This window comes from Scomber japonicus, chromosome 3, assembly GCF_027409825.1.
Source record: "Scomber japonicus isolate fScoJap1 chromosome 3, fScoJap1.pri, whole genome shotgun sequence".
Classification (NCBI taxonomy): Eukaryota; Metazoa; Chordata; class Actinopteri; order Scombriformes; family Scombridae; genus Scomber; species Scomber japonicus.
Window position 1 is genome coordinate 22,362,271 of NC_070580.1, and position 23,547 is coordinate 22,385,817.

A 23,547-nucleotide genomic window follows, 5' to 3' on the forward strand; every position below is an offset into this window, starting at 1 on the left:
TCTTTTAGTTGGCTAGTGCAGAGTTTGGTTTGTAAATCAAATACAAATTTGACAACCAGCTGTAGTTATTTTGTATAATAATAATTTATAATAATTTGTGAAAATATATTTTTTACACTTTGTAGTTTCTGAGGGGGAAAAAACATGACATGAGGAAATTACACCAGACCCTACGGAAATGTAATTCTTTCTTCAAGGCAGAAACACATTAACAAATGTAGAAATCTCACCAGAAACAAATGTTTAATGCAAATTCAAAGGAAATCAATCCAGATCCAACCAGCATCCAAGAGAAAGCTCTAACTATTTAAAACTATTAATTAAAAGAAGAGTCAAAAGACAAGAAGCAGTTTATCTGATGAGTTTCAATTACTCCAGATCAACATCAAACAATCAAAGATCAAATATCTTTATCGTGACACTGTACTGAGTCAATGGGAGAGTTCAGACCAAAAGATCCCCTTAAACAGAAATCCCCCTGTCCTGGTGATGCAAATGTGTCACTAAGTCTTACATCTCATATGAAAGTGAGAAAGAAACTGTCACACTACACTGCTTCATCACCAATTACCTGACTCAAAAATGCCATGAGTGGCAGTGGTAGTACTTCTTGAACCTGCTGGTGGTGCTGACAGTTTAAGACCAAAGTATCCACCTGGTGTCAGGATCTGCAGTGACAATTCCCAGAGTTGCAATATGCAAATTGATATCAAACTTCTTAAGTGTATTTAAGGTTGAGCTGTACACCAATTGGCTTTAGAGTGGGTTGACCAGGCCAAACCTAACATGGCTCTGATCTGTGATGACTCAGCATCTGCCCAAAGCTGGGTGCATCCAGTAACCACCAAGGCTTACTATTTGAAATAATGGAAATACACTCACGAGTAATGAAACAAGGCACTGTGGTCACACTCATCTGGGTTTCTGTGCACATGGACATTATGGGTAATGAGAGAGTGGACTAACCAGGCAAACAAGCTGTTAAAAAAAGAAAACATAGACACCCCAATTAGACTTTCAAAATCAGAGGGAAATTGTATTGTATGGAAGAAAATCTGCAAAGAGAGGCATCAGCACTGGGATCAGGAGATAAGAGGAAGACAATTACATGCAATACAAAATAGAGGCTGTATTGAGAAAAATAGGAGAGGAAATAGAAAAGAGGAGATGTAATGACCAGACTAAGAATAGGACACAGTAACCTGAGCAAGACTCTCCATATTATAGGGAAGCATTTAACTGTACTTTGTGAGCACTGTCAGGTGGTAGCAGAAATAGTAGAACACATACTTGTTAACAGCAGGAAATATACCTCAGAAAGAAAGGACATGATTGAGGGAACCAATTGGGGAGTAACTAGTTAGATATAACAGCGTTTTGTGATTTAATTACAAAATAAATGTAAGTATAATCTGTTACAGTTACTGAGAAAAAACTTAAGAAAATGTTGATGATTACACAGGGGGTTACATCTGAAGTCACACCTTTAAGATTTTGCTCAGGAGGGTTTTTTCCTCATTTTCTAATATTTAATATGTTACTAAATACATTCCATTCTGCTATTGCTGTTTTTAATTCTTTGACATCAATATATATTTATATTTTATAAGTAAATCATGATGTGGGCTTAAGCCCATGCCAGACTTTTAATATTCTCTACATGAACTAATGAATACATTTTCAAATGAGAGATAATTCTTGCTTTGTAAGAAATGATTCATGTCAGTATCCATGAAAAACACCCGAACTTAGATTTCGGTGGACTTAATGGGTACACTTACCCCCTAACAGTTGTAGTCAAAGTAATCAAAAAAGTTATCAAATGTAATAAGTTATATTACTCTGATTAAGTAAATGAAATAGGTACATTAATTATTACATTTTAAATAGGGCAACTAGTAATCTGTAATCTATTACATTTCCAAAGTAACCTTCCTAACCCTGGGAGGGAATGAGGAGATCAGAGCAGCTTTAAACTGGTCATACTGGTGTGTGGTGGAAGTAGGCAAGGGAAGAATGCCTCATGCCTGGTAAACAAATCTGACCAACCTGACACTAGTGTAGGAGCTAAATAAGTCTATAAGGAGGCAGTAATACAAGACCAGTAGGTGGCGACATGTACCTTTAAGGTTGGTTTGTAGATCACCAGTAAAACCAAAGAAGAGGAAGCAGAAGCAGGAAGAGCAGAAGTTGTGAAGCAATCTGGTCGCAGTCTTTCCACCTTGGAACATAAAGTAGGACTTCTTTCAGGCTTTGATTTGTTATAATAAAGCAAGCGTTGTCTTTTTCATTCAGTTTCATTCGGGTGTTTTTTATGGTGGCAAATTATTGACAAACAGCAGGTAACGTTACTTTACGTTATTGTTTGCAAAAGAGTGCACAAGAGGACTCCCCTGCCCCCATTCTTCATCTGTCATATTACTACACATCTGTCGGATAAGTGTTCACCTTTAACCCTGACAAACTTATTTAAAGAGTCTAGAAAGAAAGGTATGGTAACATAATACTACTGTAAGGATTCGTTTGGTCTAGTAATTAAAATGCTGTTATTTTAAAGTGTGTGTTTGAGAGGGGTCGATTCAACTTTATCAGCATTTTGAAGTTTGTTTGTTGTGCTGTTGGTAAATTATATTGTGTTCAACTAGACCTGCAATAATTACCAATACATTTTTAAAAATTGAACATGATAACCTTCAGGATTTTTTGCTTTGTTGTTTTTATTAGGGCTGCATTAGTCCCAGTGTACCTAATGAACCAGCATTTTAGTGTGTGTATTGCAGAATAAAACAATTTATTTAAATATTAGGTTACTTAAAGGAGGACAGTTTCATTAGAGTGGAAGACAGAATAAATAAATAAAAAGATTGGTGCAACAGAGGTCTAAATATCCTGATTTAGTCACTCATGTTGGTTAAGCCCCCAAAGCAATGGATCCTAAGTGTTAAGCTGCTGTGGAAGTACAGTAACAACAGGAGGGACTTTGTACTAAAAAGACTAACGTTAAAAGATGTCTACTTGATTTGACTGATGTGGATGGTCAAAGCTTCAGATAAACTTTAAAATAGTTTTTGGCATGGAAGGAGGCTTGTGGATTTTGGTCCCCATCAATTACATTGAAAATGCATTATGAAGTGATACTTTTATGGCCAATGTGAACAGGAGGAATGATAACAGCAACCTCTTTGGGTGTTAATTTGGGTACCTGACTATCGTGTTAAGAAAGATTGTCTATTGTGTGCCTGTCCTTAAATATGCTTGTTGAATTAAAGATTCTTCTCTCTCACCAGGTGATGGCAGAACCCAGAATATCTTCAATTGATGGCAAATTAGCAGAAGAATTTGCCGTTCCCTCCCATGTTGAGGAAGTCAAGGAGAAGATGTCTGCTTTTGCCATACATCATGCTGCAGCAGGCCGCAGAGTGGTTCTCATCACATCAGGTGGCACCAAAGTTCCCCTGGAGTCCCGCACTGTTCGCTTCCTTGATAATTTCAGCAGCGGCAGGAGAGGAGCCTCCTCAGCAGAATATTTCATAGACTCTGGCTATGCTGTCATCTTCCTACACAGACATCGCTCCCTCTACCCCTACACACGCATGTTCTCAACCATAAACATGCTGGATGCCCTGCAGTTCAGAGGAGGAGACGGAGAGTCCAGTAAAGCTGGTGAAGTGGTGATTAATCAGCAGGTGCTTCCGAACATTGGGAAAGTGCTGAGGCGATACCAGGAAGTGATAGAGGGTCAACTTCTCCTGCCCATTGAGTTTAGCACTCTGTCAGAGTATCTGCACCTCCTCAAAGCAGCAGCACAATCACTCAGCACAATAGGTAGAGATCAACAACACCTTAAGAGTTTGAAGTAGCAGCTCTTGTCTAGCATACTGATCATAACCTTTCCTCAAATGTTTTTTCTGCACTTAGGATCTAAGGCCATGTTTTATTTGGCTGCAGCTGTGTCTGATTTCTATATCCCAGCATCTGAAATGCCTGAACACAAAATCCAGTCTTCCAATGGACCTCTTCAGGTGAATGGAATAAAAAGAATCCAGTAAATGCAGCTGTATATGAAAGTGTTTTTAAGATTTGATTAACTAAAATATTAACACTTTTTTCTCCCCTTCAGCTCAGCCTGAATATGGTCCCCAAAATATTGTCCCCACTGGTGAAGGATTGGGCACCACTGGCTTTTGTCATATCCTTCAAGCTGGAGACAGATGCGAGCATCCTGCTGGACAAAGCTCGGCGAGCTCTGGACACTTACAGGCACCAGGCAGTGGTGGCCAACGTGCTGGACTCAAGGCGGGGTTACGTGGTGGTGGTGACCCCTGAGACTCAGGCCGAGCTGATCCTTACAGAAGAGGATGTAAAGAACGAGGTGGAGATCGAGGAAAGAATTGTGAATAACCTGACATCAGCACACAACCAGTTCATAAGTCAACAACAGGGCTGACAATCACCATCCACTGCATGTCTGAGTTATTGACACGGCTGTATGTTGTGTCTGTGCTCTTACCCAATCCTGAGCTTGAGTTTGGCTTATATTCTTAATTGCCTGATCCGCTGACAAGTTCCTGTATATTCAGTATGTAGGATGTTTGCATAACTGTCACGATAAACACACAATGCTTTCCCTTCTCCTTTGAAATGTTCTACAAATGAACCTCTAATGTTATAATGCCGTTTCTGTAAATGTTTATTCATTCATTTTCTGCAACTTTTCAGTGTCCCGATACAAACATGACAGTTCAATAATTCAATGACATTCTTATACAACAATGGTCACCTGTATAATAAACACTGATAAATGTAGTCCATTGGTTTTCTCTCACTGTAAAAGCTTCACATATTCTCATATTTTGAATTCTCTCTGGGTTACTTAAGTTTGACGCTCTTCTTGACTCCAGCACGAATACCAGACAGCTCACCGCTGTATCTCTTGTCCTCCCGCCGAACGTCACGGACCTGATGAACAAGAACAACACGTCTTAATATTGATGCTTTTGATTCAAACTGATGAGCGTTTAGACAGCATCAGGAAGCTTTACAAAACAAAAATATGTAATGAAAATGGCATCTTCAGCATGTATGGAGTACAAACCTGTCCCTTTCTGCGGATCTTGGCACGTCTGAACTTCTCTCTGTGCTTGACTCTGGGATTACGGTCAATTTTCTTCCTCTTTGGTGTGAGACCCTTGTTCTTAGCCATCTGTGGAATTGGGAGGGAAGAGGGACACAATTAGGACTGCTGTTCAGAAATGGGGAAGTTTGAGATGGGATGCATGACGTAAATACAGTATGAGGGGCACCTTGTACTGAAAAGCACATTTTTGAAGATTTATCTAGAACCTTCCTTTAAGCCACAAAGCCAAATGGGTTGAAAACTTCGGTGAGTAATGAATATTCAATGACACGCGAGTAACACTTTGGCAGAGTGCGTGAGGGAAACATAGTTCATAAAGTTGCTCTGATGTTTTTGCAGAACTCCAATTATGTGACAAATGCTTTCTTTGAAGCTGCAGTATTGAGTCAACTATATCTGTAGCTGCACCAATGCAACCCTTTATTATTGCACTATATAGACAGATCTATGCATGTCACACATACTACTGACCCCCCAGCAGGTGACACTCAGTATAAATTCCTCCCTCTATGATTTGTCTTCCCAAATGTAGAAGCAGGATAATCCACATATGGAGAAGAACTATACTGCTGTAAGACTCCATGCTAAATTTAATCCTGTTGTACATTTGTACATATATAATCCATATACCCATATAATCAATTCAGATTTATTTGTCCAGCATAAAAGTCGACTTCCTGTAGTAAATCTGCCATCTAATCACTTGCACTTACAACTGCTGACAAATTTCTTTTTTCACCTGATCTGAACATGTCATGTTCCTGTTGAATACTAAACAAATTGCTATGGGTAAGAGCATCTGACACATATCCCAACTGTCAATTAAATATTTCAGTGTTTAAGTGTCAATATCTCAGTACCTGGTAAGTAATGCCTCTCTTAGCGTCTGGATCAAACTCTTCCTCCTCATCTTCATGCTCCTCCAACCTGCAACAGATAGACAATTGATCACATGCCCCATTTAATTTGTCACAGCTGCCCTTTAAAGATTCAATATTTTCCTACTCACCCTTCAGCGGCTGGGTCGTTGGTCTTCCTCTTCAGTTTCAACCTCTCCTCCACTCCTCTGTAGAACTGCAAGGCTGCCTCCTCATCCAGGTCAGAGTCTGAATCCTCCTCAATCTCAGGTACCGTTTCACCAGAATCCTGCAACAAACATGCATTCATTAGCATTCAAGTTCCAGATTAAACATCAGCAACAGATTCAAATTCAGGATGTCCTTTAGGACAGCGAATCTAAAAAAAAAAAAAAAAAAAAATCTCTCACCATGTTCTTCTTACTGGAGACCCCGACCTTCTTGCCCTCTGCTGGTCTGCTGGTGGCCTTATCTTTACCCTCGCCAGCTAGTAGCTTCCTAAACTGTGGTGCAAGCCGGGCGTCTACTGCACCCAGTTCATTGATGAGCTGCAGGAAGGTTATTCAGAAAGTCAGCAAGACAGAGTTTTAACTAATGTGTCAGCTGTTCAGATTAACAGGTGCAGTTTTCTTGACAGCTGGATGATGAAAATACACTCTACAGTGTACCATGGCAACAGCTGGCATAATACAAATGTGGACTTACATTTCTGTAGGTGAGCAGTCTTTCAATCACGGGATGATTGTGAACAGGGACTCGTTTTGCTTTCAGAACCAAGTAGAAGCTGATGTTTGTGCAGTAACTGTAGCAGGAAACAAAGGTTAGTCAGAGCGGGACAATTACACAAACTTTCCGAAATTACAATTTAATAACAACTTACTTGAGATAAAGTTGCTGTTTTGTCTTGAGGTAGTCAGCACCCTTTGGAAAATAGTACCAGAGTTATTTAGATTCACAAATTGTATTTCCAAAGAAAAACTTTAATGTTTCTGCTACACAAGGAAGACAACTGGTGATTAATCTAGTGTTAGTAGTAGATTACAATGTAAAGCTGGGCAATATGGACCAAATCAAATACATATGTTTAACCCAATACTTCAATATTAATATTGAAATGACTATTAGTGTTTCCAAAAAGATATTTTTGATTATTAATCATCAGCAACGTAAACATAATGACCATGTAGGTAAAGGCAAAAAAAACCCTTCACTTTACTGTAATGTAGCCGATACATGAGGAACAGACAACACTTATGCTGCATCATGATATCCAAAATCTAAGATGATACCTAGTCTCATAGATATATTGTTAAGTCCTATTTCAATGAGAATACATATTGCCTAAAATGAAGACTAAAATATTTATGTGTGGAAGTCAATACTGATTAAATACTGGTCTTAAATCATATTTGTTGAGTTAAAACAATCTCTTATGTTCCAGAGAAATTATTTTCTGTGTTTGGCTCATCAGTGAGCAAGAAATAATAAAATTAAGAATTAAAAAGGAGTCTCCTTGTTCAATGACATTTTCTAATGTCTCACAATATCTGTTTCTGTAAGTCTTTCAAAGTCTGTCAATAAATTGGCAGTCAGACATGAAAATAAAGGGAGCTTTACCTTTCCTGGTGGGATCTTTCCATCCTTTACCATCTGTACAAGGGGCTGCAGCTCATTCTTCATTTCTGCAAGCTACACACATTGCACAGGAGAAGATATGTTTCTCATCAGTTACGTGTTGGTCCATGGTAACTAACCAAATATCTTTTGGCTTGTTCAATATGAGGTTGTTTTAAATGTGTGTTTCACCTTTGTCTTGAAGTCCTGAATGAGTTCAAGCAGCTCTGGTGATTCCTTCTTCAGAAGTTTCAGTTTTTCTTTCTGGGACATCTCCTTCAGGTCTTTCACAATCCTCTCCTCTTTTTTTGCAGTCTTCTCTTCATCTTTCTTCTCCACAGCAAGGTCCTTTATTTACACAGTCACATAAAAATTACAAAAGTCAACAAGAGAAGACTATTTTTCATCACAGGTGGAATTAAAGCAGGTGTACCGGGGAGATTTATCAGTACCTGAAAAAAGTTTAAATCGTAATCCTCCTCGCTCAGATTTTCAGCTAAACGTTTTTGGATATTTTTTGCCTCTTCTTCCTCTTCTTGTTCCTCTGCTTCCAGGTCTTCTTTTGATTTCCCCTCTTAAATAACACAATTAAAATTAACACCCAAACATCAGCCACACAGACAACAGAAGGATTATAAATCACATAATAGATACTTACTGCTGGTCACATAATCAGAATCATAGAACATCCTCTTCTTGGTGCCCCATGCCATTTCATTAGGAAGCTCTGTGGAGGACAGCAGGATTACAGTTAAACAGGCTGCTTTGACAGTCAACTCAAAACTAAAACTGATGATGTTTTATGTTAACCTTCATCTTTTTGCCCCTCTAGATCACTCTCCATGTCTGCTTCCTCCTCCTCTTCAGACTCAGAATCATCCAGGGGCATCACTTCCTCCTGCAACGTTCAGATGAATATAAATTTGCTCTTGAACTAAAGTGATTTTCTGAGGGTAAAACCAAACAACCAAAAAAAGTGCATCACACCTCATCGTCCAGTTCCTCCGGATCGCTCTCCATTTGAACTCCACTGGCAAGAAGTTTCTGTGTCAAAACGAGAGAACAAAACAGAAAGGTGAGAAAATAAAAACAGTATTGTACTGAACACTTTCTGCAAAACAACTAACAAAGTCAACTTACTGCAATCTTCTCATCGTGAAACTGATCAATTTTGTCCTTTGTGTACTTTGAAGATTTCTGCAAGGAAGAAAAGCAGAGTTGTCAAGTGTTGACAGTCTGCTGAGGATTGAGAGGGGCTTGTTTTCATTCAGATGTGGGAGATGAATCTTAGCATTATAAAAACACTAAATGGCAGTTAGTACAACAATATAAAAGGTTATGCAGTGAAGTGATAACATTTTTTGAGCTTATTTGACTGTTAAAATTTAACTTTAGCTGATGTCATATGCCACAATGCCACATTACAATGGTTTGTTTCCTCAGAGACCAAACCATCCATCTCTAGTGTGCCATTCAGTGTCACATTACTGATATTAAAGTTTTAATTCAAAAATTCTAGTGAAAACCACTGCAGACGGCACTACAAAGCAGGCACACCTGAGGCCTGTACTACAAAGCTGGATTTTCTCTTATTGCACATGTAGGCTGATATGTTTCTTAATTTACATACATTAAGAAACAAACAAACTTGTGTCTAGTGTCATTGCACTTCTCATCAGCTGCTTGAGAGTTTATGCTAAAGCTCTTCCAGAATTACTGTCCTCTAACCCCTGATTGTCTTTGAATAAAAAAATCTGTCAAATGACTAAATGTAAATGTATAATTGTAATACATTTATTACATGTACCTATATACACATAATTGTAATACTGTCCTGGGTGCTCAGTGTGTGGTCTGTAGACATCAGTCTTGTTTTTAATCATAACACACATTTAGACTGATGAGCTCTGCTGTCAGTGTTATAAAGCACAGACAGCTCTCTTACCTTATCAGGGACAGGCATGTTCTTGTAGGCTTCTTCATCATCTTCATCGTATCGCTCTGACCTTTTAGGCCTCTGGATTTGTTTACCCCTAAACAGAAACAGGAGGCAGAGATGTGCTGAAATCTCTCATCTTCTGCATTCAGAGGATCTCTAAACATTAAACTCCAGCTTGAATTCTTCCAGCTCTTCTCTGCTTGCTGCAGGATTTATTAATCACAAACAAATATTTCATACTGCATGTTCCTGGATCAGAGCAAAGACATCATTAGACTTACCTTTTAGCTCGAACCATGATTGAAGTGAGTTAAAGTCGCTTTACAGACGTTAGCAGATTAAACAGGTCGATGCATTGATGACCAAATCACGACAGATATTACAGCGACAGTGTTACAGACTTATATCTGGCGACTGAAACAGTAAATATCCAGATACTACTTTTCTACACGGTTAAACACATCTCCAACTGGTTGCCATGTGTTTCCTCGTTCTTCTTCTTTGAGTTTATTGGCGGATGGCAAGTAGCGTATTGGTGCATTACCGCCACCAACTGGTAAGTGCGGATCAGGATAAATTGTAGCCTATTCACAATCATTTCAGACAAAACATATCTTCTCAATCATTGTAGTTGTTCTGAGATAATAGAATAAAATTCAAACATTCCTTTCTTGAGTTTTTTTGTAAAATATCTACTAAATCAAATTGTACATTTTCCTTTCTGAGCTTTTGAATCACGTCTTCTTTCTTTCTCATACCTGGCACAGTGTACCATAACATGTTCTACTGTTTCCTCTTGTCCATCGAGTCCACATCTGCCTGTATCATGCTTTCCTATTATCAGTAGTGTACAATTCAATACTGCATGTCCAAATCTGAGTTGGACTCATCTCTCCTATTCATTTCCTTTACCTTTCGTTGAACTCTGTAAAACCATCGTCCAGTCCTCTCTTCCTCCCATTGCTTTTGCCACCTTTCTCTCAATCTCTGAGTAATACAGTCCTTGATTTCTATTTTGCTTCTGCTTCGTTGTACATACAATGTAGCCTATTAAGTTTTGCAGCCACATTTGCAACCTTATCTGCTGTCTCATTGCCTTTGTCATGCACCAGTCTATTAGTTAAGTCACTTTTTGTTTCTCCTACTGTTTATTGTCTTATGTTTCCTGTTTTATTTTGATACTCACCTTTTGTCTCATTTTGGGTCATTCACTTACTGCCCTCATGTGTTTCCCACCTGTGTGATTACCTGCCCCACCCTAATGTGTTGCATTGGTGTCTCATTGTCTCCCCTCCCTGTAGTCTAGAGAGTATATGGTCTGCTTGTTTTTTTCTCTCCTCTGTGCCAGTTTGTCTTGTTCCCCTGTGACAGCGTTCCAGCATTGTTTTTATTCCTCGTGAGCCTTTTGTGTTTTTTGACCAGTTTCTCCTTAGGCCCAGCCTTTTGCCTGTAAACTTTGTACTTTTGCCTTCACTGATCGATCTCCTCTGTACTGCTTGAGTCAGTTATTACACCTTTAACACCAATATGTGCCTGTATCCATAAATATATCACTGTCAGACCCATCATTTAAATTCTGTCTAGTATTTGTTGTACTTTCATCAAAATATCTGGTCTGCTGTAGACTGACGGTCCTCATTTCTCCTGTGTAAACTGAAACTTCTTCATTGATCCTTCTCCCCACTTTGATATAAAATTCTGGCACAGTAAATGCTATTAGATCTGGACATAATTGTGGTATCTGTCAATATATCCCTGTACGATATGTGAATTATAACTAAACTCCTTATTCTTGTTCTTCTCTCCTAATACTATAAGATCTGTTGTGACATTCAGAAGTATTGCTGATAATGGTACTGTGCAATTCAAAGTTCTATTGCTTTCTGTGTCATTGTCCATCCAAAGCTTTGTGTTTCCCTCCTCTCCTTTTCCCAACAAGCTTTTAAAGTTCCTTGTGTTGATCGCTGTATCCTTCTCATTTCTAATTACATGTCCCCAATCTGTACCTGTAATGCTGCTGTTGGAGTTAAATGCACCTGTACATCATCTCAAGGCCTGATATTGATGTGCTTGCTTTGGATGCACACACACCACATAACCATAATCTAATACTGACCTGAAGCCCCCCTAAAATAGGCCTACCTATGCTCCTGGGGGACAAAGAAAGGATTAAAAAGTTATATGAAGCTTCAGACATTGAAATTAGTCAAATCAAGTCAATATCTTTTGTGTTTATGTCTTTTTGATGCCAAACTCCCTTCTTTTGTTATGGTCCTTCCAACTGAACAAGAAAACGCTGTAAGAGGGAATAATTTACTAAAAAGACAGTGATTGTGGAACAAATACACTTTATTTGACTAACTCAGACAGCACAAACACAACACCTCTCCCTGTACACTATAGAAACCTTTTTTTCTGGACAATGTACATGATGGAGGTCATTGTGTCATTTTATAGGTCAGAAGTGTCAGTTGGTTTTTCCTCTTATCAACATGAAAACAATTCAAACCAGGATGAAGGTACATATGTACATTACTAACTTGCTACAAACTGTCACACATTTGAATTTTGCATGACCTGACCTGTAAGTGGTCATATTTCATATATTTTTACATGATGTTTATATATATTCGTTATACATTTTGCTGCAAGAGCAGTACCTTGTAGCAGCAGCAGCAGCTGGCATTCTTATCAGCTAGCAGCAATCGCAGGTATCTTCCTTTAGAAATTCGCATTAAAATGCATAATTTTTATAATACCCACCTTAATTGTCTTAATCATATATTTCCTGCCATAGTCATACGATATACTCCCACCTGCTGAAGCTTCAATAAAATGATTTCAATCAAAAGGTCATTCTGTAATTTCTGCCTCTGCCTAATTACTTGGACATATATTGCAACTGACATTGTAAATACCATAACGTGATTAAAAGTTATTCATTGTGAGTGCATTAACAGAATAATTTTATTCATTTAAACATATTCTTAAGTAAAGTATTGCATCAAATGTGCAGTATATAGAAAACAGTAAATCATCTAAACATTAAAGTCAGTGAGACATCAAACCTACAGACACATCTGTTGTAAATCCTGCATATAAACAATGGTTTTCAAAGTCACAGTTTGTTAGTTTGGGTAATTAACACTGCAGAGGTCATAACTATCCACTGAACATACTGCACGTGTATGTCTTCTTCCTTGCTCCTCATTCATGTTGTCCTTCCCTTTCTGCCAGTGACCTCCTCCAGTCCATACTGAGTGTATAAGAGGAGCTTCGAGGCCTCTCTCTAGGTTGGAAGGATGTTGGAGTTCTGTACAACACAGATTTGATTTCATCATTCCTTTTCTTCATCAGGGCAAAAGCAGGTGTCATGTGACCCGGGTCAAAACACTGTCAAGGAAGCAGAGGTTGACAAAGTGCATAAGTCAGGTACAGTGAAGTAGTGGAACTTTATATCAGCATTCAGACCAGCTACACGGTTGAACTTATCACAGGTTATAAATCTGAGGAGCCTGAAGACGATTAAAGAGTTAATATAGAAGAAAAAAAATTCAGTTGTGCAAAATCATGTTTTTTTTTGTTTGACTTTTACCTTCAAATGAATCAATCTGGCAAGAATACTTCACTCTTTGGTTGACCTGCTCACAACTCATGTCCACACGAAGGACATAAGCTGTGATTTATGGTCACAAGAACACAGACACTGCTTCATTTGAATGTATCACAAGCTAAAAAGGCCAGGAAAAACTGATACTAATATTTTTTAGTGTTTCCATTTCACTTTTCTGCCAATACCTTTTCTCAGAAATAAATAAAAAGGTTTTATTAAAGTGATAATTTCACAGATATCTGATATTTCTGCCTTCCCACTATTTTGTTTGTGGTGCTAAAAGCATTTCAATGCAGCATAATAAAAAACAAAAACAAAATAAAAACAGACTATGCCCCTGTTAATCACAGATCCCACTATGAACTTTTGTAACTGCAGTACTTTGTAAACAGGCTAACAGGGACAATTATTTTTAAATGCCAATTGTCAATGTTATGAGCAGCACCATAAACTAAATTCCACATATATGGGGTGGAAGCAGAAATCTCAAAGTCGGATAAATCGTAAAACCAAGACAGATAAAATCAAAACAGTCTGCCTGACTTGATACAATGAGGTATTAAATATGTTTTTTATTGTTTAAATTTGGGTTAACAAACCCTTTGATTGATTACTTTTTTAAAGTTATGGTTCATTACTGTTATTTGAGTAAAGAATTTGTATTTTTCTTCTTTGATGAATGGCAGTTCTGAGAAAAAAACCTGTAAATTAGAGTCTTCAGCTTCTTTCATTCTATACTTGTAAACAAGACAAATCTACACACTCACAGCAGCCTTCAACCTCGGCACTGGGACTCCTCTGTCGTCTTGATCTGTATCTGTATTGTGTACACTCAGGTTCATCATGGAATGACTCAGTTCGGACCTTGTGCCCTGTGATCCCATTCTGGGCTGTCTTGAAGTGCTCAGCTGAGGACAAAGCCTCTTCAAAATGTCACTCACGGGGCCAGATCTCTCAGATTGCGGCACCATCAAGATTAAAGGTTTCTGTGAGGAGATAAATGCATCTCAGTTCCTTCAGTTAACAGCAAGATATCAATAACTCAAGTGTTTTGACAGCAGAAGACTTACCCTAGAAGATGGTATGTTGTCCACCTTGGAGTTAGTTACATCCATGCTGGACTTCACCAAAATAGGCTCCCTCGATAAAGGCTCTTTTCTCTTAGTAGAGGAAAGCATGAATATATTTTGTGTTGGCTCTCTTTCTTTGTCATCAAGTCTTGTTGTTTGTCTTTCACCTGCATTCGTGTCTTTCTCTTTGGAGAGTTGTCTGGACACGGCTTGCTCTATTTTGTGTTCCAACCTGCAAGAGAGAAAAATGCACCTTTTCATTATAACTGCAGGTGCTGTGTCTCTTGGGGAGGACTGTGTGTTGCTGTGAAAATTATCAATATCACAGGAAAATGTTATCATAAAACATGAGCGAAAAACACAAATATATGGTCAATACATCTAACTCAACAATATGTAAAAACTGGCAAGTGAAACAAGGTTCACTTGAAAGTTCTTGATTTATCTGGAATATTTTTTATCACTGGAGAGGTGTTTTCACAAATTGAGATAATTTAAAACCTGTGCAAACAACCTGTAGCTTAAAATAAAGAAACTTGGTGACATTAATCAAAGAATGACAAGGAACTGATAATATTTTGAAATATTTTGGAATAAGTTTCAAAAATCTGAATCTTTAGTAAACTAACAAACCAAATCAACACAACCTTTTCTTGTACAGCCTACAGGAGAGTATTTGTGGAAAATACAACATGATTTTTAAAAATTATATACTATATGCTTCATCTTCAAGGATTGGTTTCGTCAATATCAATATGTACCTTCTTTTAGGCATAAATTGGTCTCCATTGTGAGTCAAACCATCTACAATAGGTGTCTTTCTATTAAACAGCATGTTGTTCTCCGGCATTTTCTCTCTCACAATCTCCTCATGGTGATCAAGAGGATGGTCTGTATAGGAGTCTCTCCGGATAACACCCATGGCTTCCCAGTCCAGCAAGGAATCAGCAGGTGGGGATGAAGGGCTGGCAATCTCATGCCCCAATGAGAAATGCTTTTGGTACCTGAGATCTGGGAAGTCTTTTAGCTGATGAACCATATCTGCACGTGTACCAGCAGCCCTCCTTGTGTCTGGGACAGGGAGTGAAGCGGCAAAAAGGATCCTGAACTCCTTATCAAAAGAGTCTACAACTGGGCCGCTTAGAACAGTGATTATTTGCCGGTGCAGGTGCGCATCTGTCCATGTGAGGCTGTAGAGTAGGAACACAACCTGTTACATCACTCATATGTGTGTGTGTGTGTGTGTGTGTGTGTGTGTGTGTGTGTGTGTGTGTGTGTGTGTGTGTGTTACAAATATAAAAGGAATGAGTAGAAAGACATGACTGTTCGTACCTGTAGCTGCCATGAATCACTGTCTCTAAATCCACCAGAAGGAACTTGTCTTTTAGTTCCCCGACCACCATTCTTCCCTCCCTCGAACAGAAAGTTTTACCTCCAAGAACACGGACCCGCATATTCTGCCAGACCACAAGTTTAAATTGAAACTCATTACTGGGGTGTGAATTATAAACTATGGTGTTGATCAGTTTGAAATATCCTGTATCATACACAAGGTTTAAACAAGAGCCTACAGCCATATTATGGTAACTTTGTGAGGCTGATTCACAGTGATGCTTTAAATGAAATGTTAGCAAACCATCCAACAGACAAGACTTTTCACTAAAAACCAATGAGCCAGCCCCATGAGAGAAATGGTCAGGAAATCACCACAGTCTTTTGCATGTTTGTGTGTACATGTAAATGCACCTGTACATGTTTAGATATTTCATTGGATAAATGATAACCTTGACTTGCTAGTGGCGCTAGAAGAAAAGTCAGGGGAACACCAAAGTCACTATGATTCATCCTCTAGGGACCCAGAATATCTGTACCAAATTTAATGGCAATCCATCAATAGTTTTTGACATATCAGTGTGGACCAAAGTGATGGACTAAGCAGACAACTTTACCATAGATCCACAGTGCAGGCATGACAAAAGATTGTACATGAGATTGTTGTAGCCATAGCATAGCAGTGTTATTACAAGAACATCTTCGATCCTGTGATAATTCTGAATAGTATGCTCCCCTTTTATAGACAGAAGAGAAGTTCTCTTCAGTCATGAGTCTATGTTCATCTATTCATGTATAGCATTCATGTAAATAGTTTTACGCTGTGTCTCACTCAGCATCAGTGTGGTTCCTCACCTCTTGAAATGTTGTGCAACCAGTTCAGCTATGTGTTGCTAAAAGTACAACACATAACTTTGTCTTTGTCTTTTGACCTAACAAGCATGCCTGAGTAACTAGACACGCTTGCAGTTTAAGAAATGCCTCTCTATAGTAAGTTTGCAGTGTGTCAAGTTTTTAATGATGATGAACATTAATTTTCAAAAATCAATGGTTTATCTTTTGCCTTGTCAAACATACTCTAGAGGGCAGCTGCTAGGTGTGGGATGATTTGAAGGAGGTGACTCACCGGATGCCTGAACCTGTTGAGCATGAAGTTCTCCTGAATGGTCTTTTCGTTCAGGATTATGTAAACCGGGACACCCCGGGAGGCAGCACTGTGTAAATCACCAATTACTGCACCATCAGTCAGTCTGTCTGTCACAATGGCAATTACCTGTGCAGCAAAAAATAATGGCACTTAGTCCGTAATCGGCCAGATTATATAAGAAGAGAATCATGTAAAATGAAGCTGTCCATCATAAGTTTATCCATGCTTTTAGTGTCAAATCTTAATATGTAAAGTTAGGTATTATTTACTAAAACTATCAAATTAATGTTGTGGAATAACATTTAACTAAATCCTTGACTGAATGTACTACCTACTCCTCCACCCATATGAAAATGCGGGTGGCCAATGTTTTGTGTTTATCCATAAAATATAAAAACTACATCATATTTTCATACTTGGTTGGCCTTTTGCAAATGCTGTCTGATGATCTCTCTGACAGGTGGTTGCCCTTCAGCAGGAGGACTGGTGTGGACTTTAATGTTTCCTGTTGGCACCCAAGAGCTTTTTTCAGGCCAGCCCAACTCCAAACTTGGGGGTGGTGTGTCCGAGTAGGAAGGGAAGTAGGTGGAAGAGAAGTCCCCCATCGCTGAGTTGCTGTCCTCTCCTTTCTCTTCCTGTTGCACCTGTAGCTGACTACAGCGATAGTCCTGAGCCCAGCTGGTTATCTGGCTGACCTCCTCAGGAGACAAGAAGCAACCAGAGTGCTCTGTGCCAATGGAGCTGTAGAAGGCCTCAGGGCCAAAACTCAGGAGTCTCTCCACAGATTGGCGCTCTGTCTCTGAGTAAAGGAATTCTGGGGAGGTCTCAGTCACCGGCAGGAATACTGCATTTTCATCTAAGCTCTGCTCTTGAGAGTTCGCCATAACTGCAGCCTTGTGTGTCTCCTGGAAGTGTTACCTATCAAAGTTTAGCTGAGCTTCAACCACTGACTGCAGCTGTGTGGGGATGCCACCATTCCAAGTCAACTGTCACCCTTCAATCAAGGGAAAATATTTAACTCATTCATTTCTCTGGCAAAGGATCACATCGTTCCCATGTCGGCAAGAGCTGAATAGAATGACATCTGATATCTTGATGTTTTACTGCATGCCTTGCTAAGAAAAAGCTTGATCAGGATTTACGAGTTCAGTCCTCTTTGACACCATCCTTGTCTGCAGCTCATGTTGACATAAGAAATACATAAATAAGTAGATCACTGAGCTTTCTGTCACCTTTACAAAATTAAATTGAACATTCAAAGAAAAAATCAAAACAAAGAACCCAAATCCAAACAACACACATTGTGAAACTCACCTGGGGAGAGCGTCTCATCTCTCAGACTAAAGTATTACTCATAAGTTCTCAGGAACTGCAGCTCGTCTTCGTGTGTTCCCTCCCCTAAATGTCATCTCACTCTATTTAACCCTTCCATTCCTTGTCACCGGCATTGTTCTCAGACTCCAGATATTCAATGCAGTTGACAGACGGCAGTTGACTTCGACACAGCTACAGTTTGTGAACTAAATTACCACCTCTGATATATACCATACCACACCAAACCGTTCCATACTGAACTCTACTCTACCATGCCATGCCATACCACACCATAACATACCATACCATACCACACCATACCATACCATAAGATGCCATACCATACATACCATACATACCGCATCACAGTGCACCACACCACAGCATACCATACATACCTTACCACTTCCTAATGTGAGTGAGGTGTGTAAGGGAAAAACATTTGTATGTGTACTTTATTGCCTTGAGAGGCTGCCGTTTACCTCATAGTTTGCCATGTGAACTGGTCCAGCCTGACAGGTAGGTTTATCAGCAAGAGTGATACCCATGAATGCATCTCACTTGCTCTCTATGAGTGTCAGGTGCATTCGAAGCTGTTTCTTTTACATTTCTTTGGAAATAAAAAACCTTTCAGGGAATTCTGATACTACGGACGTGCCCCCTGCTCAGTTTGTTATCATTTAATCACAGCATTTCCTCATTCTATTAAAAAAATTGTGTGGGCATGCTGGGCAAAGTAAACAATGGATGCCATAAAACAATCAGCGATTAACCACTTAACATACGCCCCTATTTTTTATGTTGTTAGCCTAAACGACATGCCCAAGTTGTGAGCAGTTTTTTTTGTTTGGCCATATCTATCAATCTATCTATCAATCAATCTATCAATCTATCTATCTATCTATCTATCTATCTATCTATCTATCTATCTATCTATCTATCTATCTATCTATCTATCCATCCATCTATCTACCTATCTAACTGACTGACTGACTATCTATCTATCTATCTATCTATCTATCTATCTATCTATCCATCCATCTATCTACCTATCTAACTGACTGACTGACTATCTATCTATCTATCTATCTATCTATCTGTTTATTTTGCTATAAGTCATATGTCAAGTCGAAGAAGAACCAACTGTGTACCAAAATGCCGAGTGCGTAATGATATATGGTTCAACTCTTTTACGCACAGGGCGCACGCCGGTTACGCTTGGAGTTTGTTTATGGACCGCTAAATTTAATAGCTTAGTGTCATACACCGTTGGAAACCTCAGACTATTGGCTAAAAGGTTACCTACTTCATTTCACCGAATATTTCCAGAGGCTGGAACAGCTGTCAATCAAAGCCATGTCGTCATTATCGTCGGTCACATGTCCTCATTGGCTTTGGAGACATGTACTGCCTAATCCTAAACACCGATTGGCTGGTGTGTGGTGTCGTCAGAAGCAGAAGAGGCTCACGGTCGTAAACATCTAGTCACGTGTACTGTGAGATGGACGCGCAGGTCAGGAAATGACGTAAACGGACCGTGTATGGTTTGTTATTTGTGTTATTACGTTACGTGTTGGACTAAATACATGTTGACATATTGAGGAAAGTATTTCGGTTTTATGGAAACGGATTTCATATTTCACAAGAATGGATACTTGGCGAACTGTACAGAAAGTCCTGAGTCATAAGATGATCGTTGTGGATAAAGGGAAGACTTTGAAGGTATGTAGAGATTATAGCTGTTTTTACTTTAGCTGAGTGGCTAGCCGAGCTAATCGCTAATACTATTACGGCTGTGAGCAACCATATAAGTCGTGAGTGGTCTTGAATGAATCAGGAGAATCTAAGCTTTCCAACAATGTACGGCATGAATATATATGTTTAAGGGTTGGTGTTTAAAACATTCAGAAGAACGTGTCGCTACCTCCTAACATCCGTCCCGTCCCGTAGACGGAACAGCGTACGTTAAGTGGTTAAAGACAAAGATAACACCATGGTATTGTCAGAAGGTTGCATCGGCACTGTGATACACATGAAGCTCTTAACACAAAACAACACAGACCATACACAGTTAGTCTTTAAAACCAGGAATACTCAAATAATTTCAATGTGTTGAATATTTAGTGAGTCTAATAAATGATTCATAACAGCGATTATGTTCAGTGTATTACATTTTTAATAAGTAAGCACAATTATGTACAAAATACAACTACTTATGCATTGATTATCACTTTATGTCAACATCCTTCATATAACATGTGGCATTAACACAAGCTTTGTATCTTACAGCATGACTAAGTTGCAGTGAGTTTCAGTTTTCTTGATCTGGTTTTGAGTTACAGTGTTTACAACAAGGTGGCTGACAAGCAGAAATGTCACCAGGATCAAATAATGAGTGAATAGTATCATTTAGAGGTATTTATTTCTCAATCATCATTTCCTTAAGCAGGCTCACTATTAAGTGGAAGTGGTAAGAGCACTACTCTGCGCCAAGGTTTGGTTTTTATCTTATTATTTTTTGGCTCACTGCTTCTTGCGCAAGTGAACATACAGGATTCCACTTATGAGAAGGAGAGGGACACAGATCCATGCCAGGATAAAGCAGTAGCCGAAACGTCCTTTGCTCAGATCTCTGAAGTCATTTAAAATCTCCTTTCTTTGGAAGGTGAAGATAAGGCAAGCAGCAAAGTCTGCGAAACCTGCAACAGTCACAAAAGAGAAACATTTTTGTGAAAATCTTCTAATCTTATTACAGTCATATATCTTCATGGAGTATATTTAACTAGCGATTAATGATAATACCTACTTAAATATTACCACAAATATCAGAGTTTCACTTTTTTATTATTTTTTAAAGTCTTCTAAAAGCTGGGCTCTAACAAGTATTAAAGACAGCATGACTTTGTATATGGGCTTCACTGAAAATGAACAGCAGTGCCCATGTTTGTGCTAATGAAGGAACATATCACCCAGTCCAAGAGTGTGACTCACTCGTGTTTTTAATAGTTTTGGGGAAGAAATAGAGGCCTAGCAACGAGCAAATAAGCAACAGTGTTGGATGCACAGACAGTTCATTGTTGGTCCTATTATTCCTTTGTATCTGATAAACTCCTTCCTCCATGTGAGGACTGCATATATGCATGATTATTACCAACCCAACAGTTTTTACTAACTCGCACCTTGATATAAAGATCGTCCCTTTTAATACGAGCAAGATAAGCTCAATCACAAAAAGTGTATTTACAAGTTGTCATGAGAAATATCAATACTATCTTTTGATTTTGATTTACACCATTTTATGTGAATCATGGAAGTCTTTACACACCTGCAAAGGCCTGACAGAGGCCTGTGAAGTAGAAGAGGGCTCCTCTGGACATTGTGAAAAGCTGACCCAGAAAAACCAAGAAGGAGACTGAAGAGAAGACTATAGAGAGGACCATGAGGGCCTGGACAGACTGCAGCCAGTCTGGGAGAGAAGGTCACAGAATGACTGAAACTGACTTAGAGGTCAAACTTAAAACTTAAGAAAATAGTGTACTATCCAACAACAATGATTTACCACTTTCATGAGTAGCAGCACACAACCACACTTTTGTGGCATTATCATGGAAACAGTTATACCAGAGATCTGTGATTTCTGTATCAGCCCATATCCACCAGGACTACAGGAAAAAAGAAAGAAAAGTGTGTTTCTCATATAATATAGGGATTAACACTGATATTTACTTTAAGAGCAACAGCAACATGAGTTTACACACCTTCTCCAGTGTGGCGATGAAGAGCATGGCCAAGGTAACCAGATGCAGCCCAGTTAAGAATACGAGGAGGAATACCATGACTGCTTGAATATATGAGGAAGAGGTTGGTATCCTGTGTACAAACAACACTGTTATCATAATTATAGTGTGATGTCCTCACAAAACCAAATCCCTGTGAGCTCAGATTAATAGTTTAATACAGCACCAAACAGCTTTGTAAAGTCAACGAAACTCTTTTGTCACTGCTAAGCATCTTCCTTTCCTTTCATGTCATTTAAAATGGCCAGCAGATTCTGAAAGCTGTAGTGGGGAACAGTGGGCTGTCTGTCTGCCTCTCGAGAAAACTTGAGCACTTTCATCATGCTTCCTAACATCTGACCTGACAATCTCTGCCCATTTATCATGCCAGACAGAGCAGAGGGGGCTCGCCCTATCTTCAGAGGCTGGGCAGTCTCTGAGGATTACATCACCCTGCTCTCTTTTCTAAATAAGCATGGAGTTTGTAACCCTATATATAACAGTTTCTTGTGTCATTTTTATTAATCTGGGTACAAACTTTACAGTAGACAGTTAAAACAGATGGGACGGTAATCTGTATGTGCACTTGAGATTAAACGAGCATGACAAACCTACAAACGTATTCACTTATCTTTATGATTTAAACATTTCATAATGATCCACACCTTAGAAATCTATCCTGTAATATGACTGAATATAAATTATCAGTGGTGAGAATGATTAGAACTGTTAATCCTGTCTATCAAGTCGGTGCAGTGGCATTGTTTTTCATCAGAAACTTAATTGAGGACAACAGCACAAAGGGGAAGTCACATTATTAAGTAATGTGTTTTTGGTTTCAGTTCACTATTAAAATTCACTCCACATTTTTTTTAATTAAAATTTGTGTGTAAAAATGTCTGTTTACTCCATTTGTGTCTGTGGCAAGAAAAATAGATTGATGCTTGATTTCACATTTAATTCATAAGGGCTAGATTTGGACATTTCATCATTTGGACATCACTGACCCTCCAGGCATCTATTTTATAGGGCTAGTTATTCTACACCCTGCATATGTTTGTCTCTTTCACTCAGCTCTGCCCAAAGAGGGAAATCACTTGCTGTTGAGGACAATTCAGAGAGGCATGTGTTTGATTACATTCTACTACATCTGGTTTACATAACAGTTTGAGGTACCTGGCAAAGACAGAAATAAAGTAATGACCACAGATCCTACAAACATTTCACAGTGAAAGAGCAGCAGAGCTTATTCATACATGTTCAGACAAAATCATTATGGAGGTAGGGTTTCATTAAATTTGCCTGTGAGCAGTAGCTCATTAGGCTAGTTAGTTAGATAAATAGAAAAAAAATAGCAAATTCAGGCACCATTCATTTTCAAACATCACTGAGTTGTTTTGATGAAGTTCTTACCCGTTAGCTTCAGTACCTTAAAGTCTGCACACTTCACTGATCCTCTTTTCCCCGGTTACTGATGTCCTCTCTCTGTGCTCTTTCTCTCAAAAAGTTTTGGCTCCAAAACTTGGAGAAGGGTACAGAAGAGGAATGTGCAGTGAGATATAGGAGGAGTCCTCAACACCCATTTCCTCTAAATTTTCCCTGCCCTCCCCCTCAAATCTGTGGCCTGGACCAGCTCAACACCCAAAATAACATTCCTCTGGACCTGCATAAACACTGAAAATAGTCTGAAAAGCTATACTTCATACATCCACTGAAAATATGGAACAAAATATGATAAGCTGGTGGAT

At 38.9% G+C, this 23,547-nt stretch overlaps 4 protein-coding genes across 7 annotated transcripts; 1 reads left to right on the forward strand and 3 right to left on the reverse strand.

Annotated features, from left to right (window-relative positions):
* The first annotated feature begins 2,183 nt into the window (after positions 1–2,183).
* On the forward strand, positions 2,184–4,568 carry ppcs (phosphopantothenoylcysteine synthetase). Of its 3 annotated transcripts, none has more exons than XM_053315360.1 (4): positions 2,184–2,234; positions 3,288–3,825; positions 3,919–4,022; positions 4,121–4,568. In XM_053315360.1, exons 2-4 carry the CDS (start codon positions 3,291–3,293, stop codon positions 4,445–4,447), a joined length of 966 nt encoding a protein of 321 aa, XP_053171335.1. In that variant the 5' UTR covers positions 2,184–2,234; positions 3,288–3,290; the 3' UTR covers positions 4,448–4,568. The 3 variants fall into 3 exon arrangements, with proteins under 3 accessions (XP_053171335.1, XP_053171334.1, XP_053171336.1); XM_053315359.1 differs by lacking the exon at positions 2,184–2,234 and adding an exon at positions 2,258–2,490; XM_053315361.1 differs by lacking the exon at positions 2,184–2,234 and adding an exon at positions 2,291–2,342.
* A 108-nt stretch (positions 4,569–4,676) lies between these two features.
* Positions 4,677–10,031, reverse strand: utp3 (UTP3 small subunit processome component). Its single transcript, XM_053315358.1, has 16 exons — positions 9,829–10,031; positions 9,554–9,641; positions 8,749–8,805; positions 8,596–8,652; positions 8,419–8,506; positions 8,267–8,335; positions 8,061–8,182; positions 7,801–7,956; positions 7,612–7,683; positions 6,875–6,915; positions 6,700–6,796; positions 6,405–6,542; positions 6,147–6,283; positions 5,998–6,064; positions 5,096–5,203; positions 4,677–4,959 (listed from the first exon to the last, which is right to left on the reverse strand). Exons 1-16 carry the CDS (start codon positions 9,843–9,845, stop codon positions 4,870–4,872), a joined length of 1,404 nt encoding a protein of 467 aa, XP_053171333.1. The 5' UTR covers positions 9,846–10,031; the 3' UTR covers positions 4,677–4,869.
* A 2,723-nt stretch (positions 10,032–12,754) lies between these two features.
* On the reverse strand, positions 12,755–17,593 carry fam83e (family with sequence similarity 83 member E). Its single transcript, XM_053315548.1, has 6 exons — positions 17,126–17,593; positions 16,689–16,835; positions 15,563–15,687; positions 14,992–15,420; positions 14,231–14,462; positions 12,755–12,940 (listed from the first exon to the last, which is right to left on the reverse strand). Exons 1-6 carry the CDS (start codon positions 17,591–17,593, stop codon positions 12,755–12,757), a joined length of 1,587 nt encoding a protein of 528 aa, XP_053171523.1.
* Positions 17,594–20,323: 2,730 nt separating this feature from the next.
* emp3a (epithelial membrane protein 3a) lies at positions 20,324–23,268 on the reverse strand. 2 transcript variants are annotated; one of them, XM_053316236.1, is made up of 5 exons: positions 23,229–23,268; positions 21,782–21,893; positions 21,583–21,685; positions 21,349–21,489; positions 20,324–20,722 (listed from the first exon to the last, which is right to left on the reverse strand). In XM_053316236.1, exons 2-5 carry the CDS (start codon positions 21,857–21,859, stop codon positions 20,547–20,549), a joined length of 498 nt encoding a protein of 165 aa, XP_053172211.1. In that variant the 5' UTR covers positions 21,860–21,893; positions 23,229–23,268; the 3' UTR covers positions 20,324–20,546. The 2 variants fall into 2 exon arrangements, with proteins under 2 accessions (XP_053172211.1, XP_053172210.1); XM_053316235.1 differs by having other exon boundaries at positions 23,213–23,251.
* Positions 23,269–23,547: the final 279 nt, after the last annotated feature.